At 37.5% G+C, this 2157-nt stretch overlaps 1 protein-coding gene across 1 annotated transcript in view; it reads left to right on the top strand.

The window, feature by feature from the left end:
- The window catches only part of DCBLD2 (discoidin, CUB and LCCL domain containing 2), a 120284-nt gene that overhangs the window by 34364 nt on the left and 83763 nt on the right, over positions 1-2157 (top strand). Inside the window, exon 2 of the mRNA XM_006868605.1 lies at positions 762-989. Within this exon, the coding sequence (XP_006868667.1) occupies positions 762-989 (228 nt within the window). The remainder of the gene's footprint in view (positions 1-761; positions 990-2157) is intronic.

The raw sequence follows: 2157 nt of genomic DNA, 5'->3' as shown, positions 1-2157 counted from the left end.
ACTTGTATCTGCATGGGGTCAGCAAACCTAGCTCTGTTTTTTTGGTTCTTGAGGCCTGCCACCCTGCAAGCAAGCCTCCTGAGCAAATCACTCAAGTTTACTCGCTCTTTGGGCTCAGAAATCACTGCTCTATCTCATTCTGTGCTGCTCTTCTGGGGTCACAGGTTTCTGTTCCTAGATCAAGGAGGTTCACTGTGCAGGGATCTCGGGGTCCAAAGAATGCACTCCACTCCTGGCTCTTCCTTTTTGTTATTGAGACCGTCTCTCTACTGCTCCTGAGATGACTCGTTTCATACCCATGTTAGAGTTCCAGGTTTTCACAATCACAATGAGCTAGTAACAGTCAGTCACAACTGAATCATATAACCAATAAGCATCTTACCCAGACCCACCAGGAGAATGAATGTTGAGGGTTTACAAAGACTGTGGCTTTGAGGGTTTACAAAGAATATGGTTTTTTGCACTACACATATGCGTATATGTGATTATGTTGTACTATAAAGTTATTTACTTATGTTTATTCTGGTATGAAAATTTTTTGAAATTTTAAAGTTGGTAATAATTGATTATTTTGACCAAACTTGACTTGTCTTGATTTGTATGTGTGCATGTACAAGTATTTTATTTGTTTGATCTTTTGTAGGGAAAGTATTAACAACACTTATCAACAAACATACTAAAATCTTCAGAATAAAAAATCTTGATTACTAAAAATTTAATTAAAGAATGATGTAACATTTTAAAACTTTTTTTGCTTTTAGGTGATGGATGTGGACACACCATACTAGGCCCTGAAAGTGGAACCCTCACGTCTATAAACTACCCGCAGACCTATCCTAACAGCACAGTTTGTGAATGGGAGATCCGAGTAAAGGTGGGACAGAGAGTCCGCATCAAATTTGGTGACTTTGACATTGAAGATTCTGATTCTTGTCATTTTAATTACTTACGAATTTATAACGGAATTGGAGTCAGCCGAACTGAAATAGGTAGGAAACATTTTTTGTTTGTTATAAATATACATATAATACATTATTACCCTGAATTTTAAAACTAAAGCAGTTATTGATACTTAATATTTGGTAGTTACACTGTATAAAATGATATGTGGGAAATTACTGAAAACTTGTTGAAATCTCTAGTTTGACTCTTTTAGGAAAAGTTTATTCACAATCTATTTTTTTGTTTACTTTTCAAGTAAGTTTGTTTAGTTGATACCTTTACACAAGATGCTGTAGTGCTGCTTTTAAGGAGGAAGTTAAGTATCTTACTTTCTGTACTTTGCTTACTGCATTTTGGTTCAAGAATAAAAGAATAATGTGTGCTTTGGAGGTGGGGTAGCATGATGACTAAGAGAGTAGGCTCTAGATCCAAACTGCCTTGTGTTAGATCCCCACTGTACTATGACTTGCTGTGTGACCTTGGGAAGGTTACCAAAGTTCATGTTACATCATTTGTAAAATGGGAAGTGAACTGATAATGTAAAGAGATCAGAACAGTACTTACATATGATGCATGCTCAGTAAATGTCAACTCCTATTGCAGGTTACTATTTGCTAAGAGCTTGTTAGCTACCCTTGAGTCTACTGTGACTTATGGCATCCCCATGTACAAGAGAACAAAATACCCTGTGCATATCTTCAGTTGTATGCTCAAATTCATTGTTACGACTACTGTGTATTTTGAATGCCTTCCAATCTATAGGAGATTAACTATCTTATAACACTGTATCAGGTTGTGATCCATAGGATTTTCATTGATTAATTTTCAGAAGTCGATCCCCAGATCTTTCTTCATCAGTCTGAAATCTCTGCTGAAACTTGTCCTTGGTGGGTGACCCTGATGGCATTTGAAATACCAAAGGCAGGGCTTCCAGTATCATCAATGCTAAAGTTACTACAGTATGACAAACTGACAGGTGGTGGTTTGTGACTGGGTATTAGAGTTATGTTGGAAGAGTTTGGAAAATTCCTGTACTGGGTCCCATCCTAAACCAGTTGAATCAAGCTTGATTGAGGGTAACCCAGGCCTCATTACTTTAAAAGCTTCCCAGGAGAATCTTATTTGTAGCCAAGGTTGAAGACCACTGGTTTAGAGATTAGTACCATTCTTTTACAGGAACCCCGGTGGCAGAGTGTATTATGTGTTGGGCTGCTA

This window comes from Chrysochloris asiatica, unplaced genomic scaffold (genome assembly GCF_000296735.1).
Source record: "Chrysochloris asiatica unplaced genomic scaffold, ChrAsi1.0 scaffold00120, whole genome shotgun sequence".
Taxonomy (NCBI): Eukaryota; Metazoa; Chordata; class Mammalia; order Afrosoricida; family Chrysochloridae; genus Chrysochloris; species Chrysochloris asiatica.
Note: the sequence above shows the minus strand (reverse complement) of the source record. Positions and strands in the feature narration are given on the sequence as shown.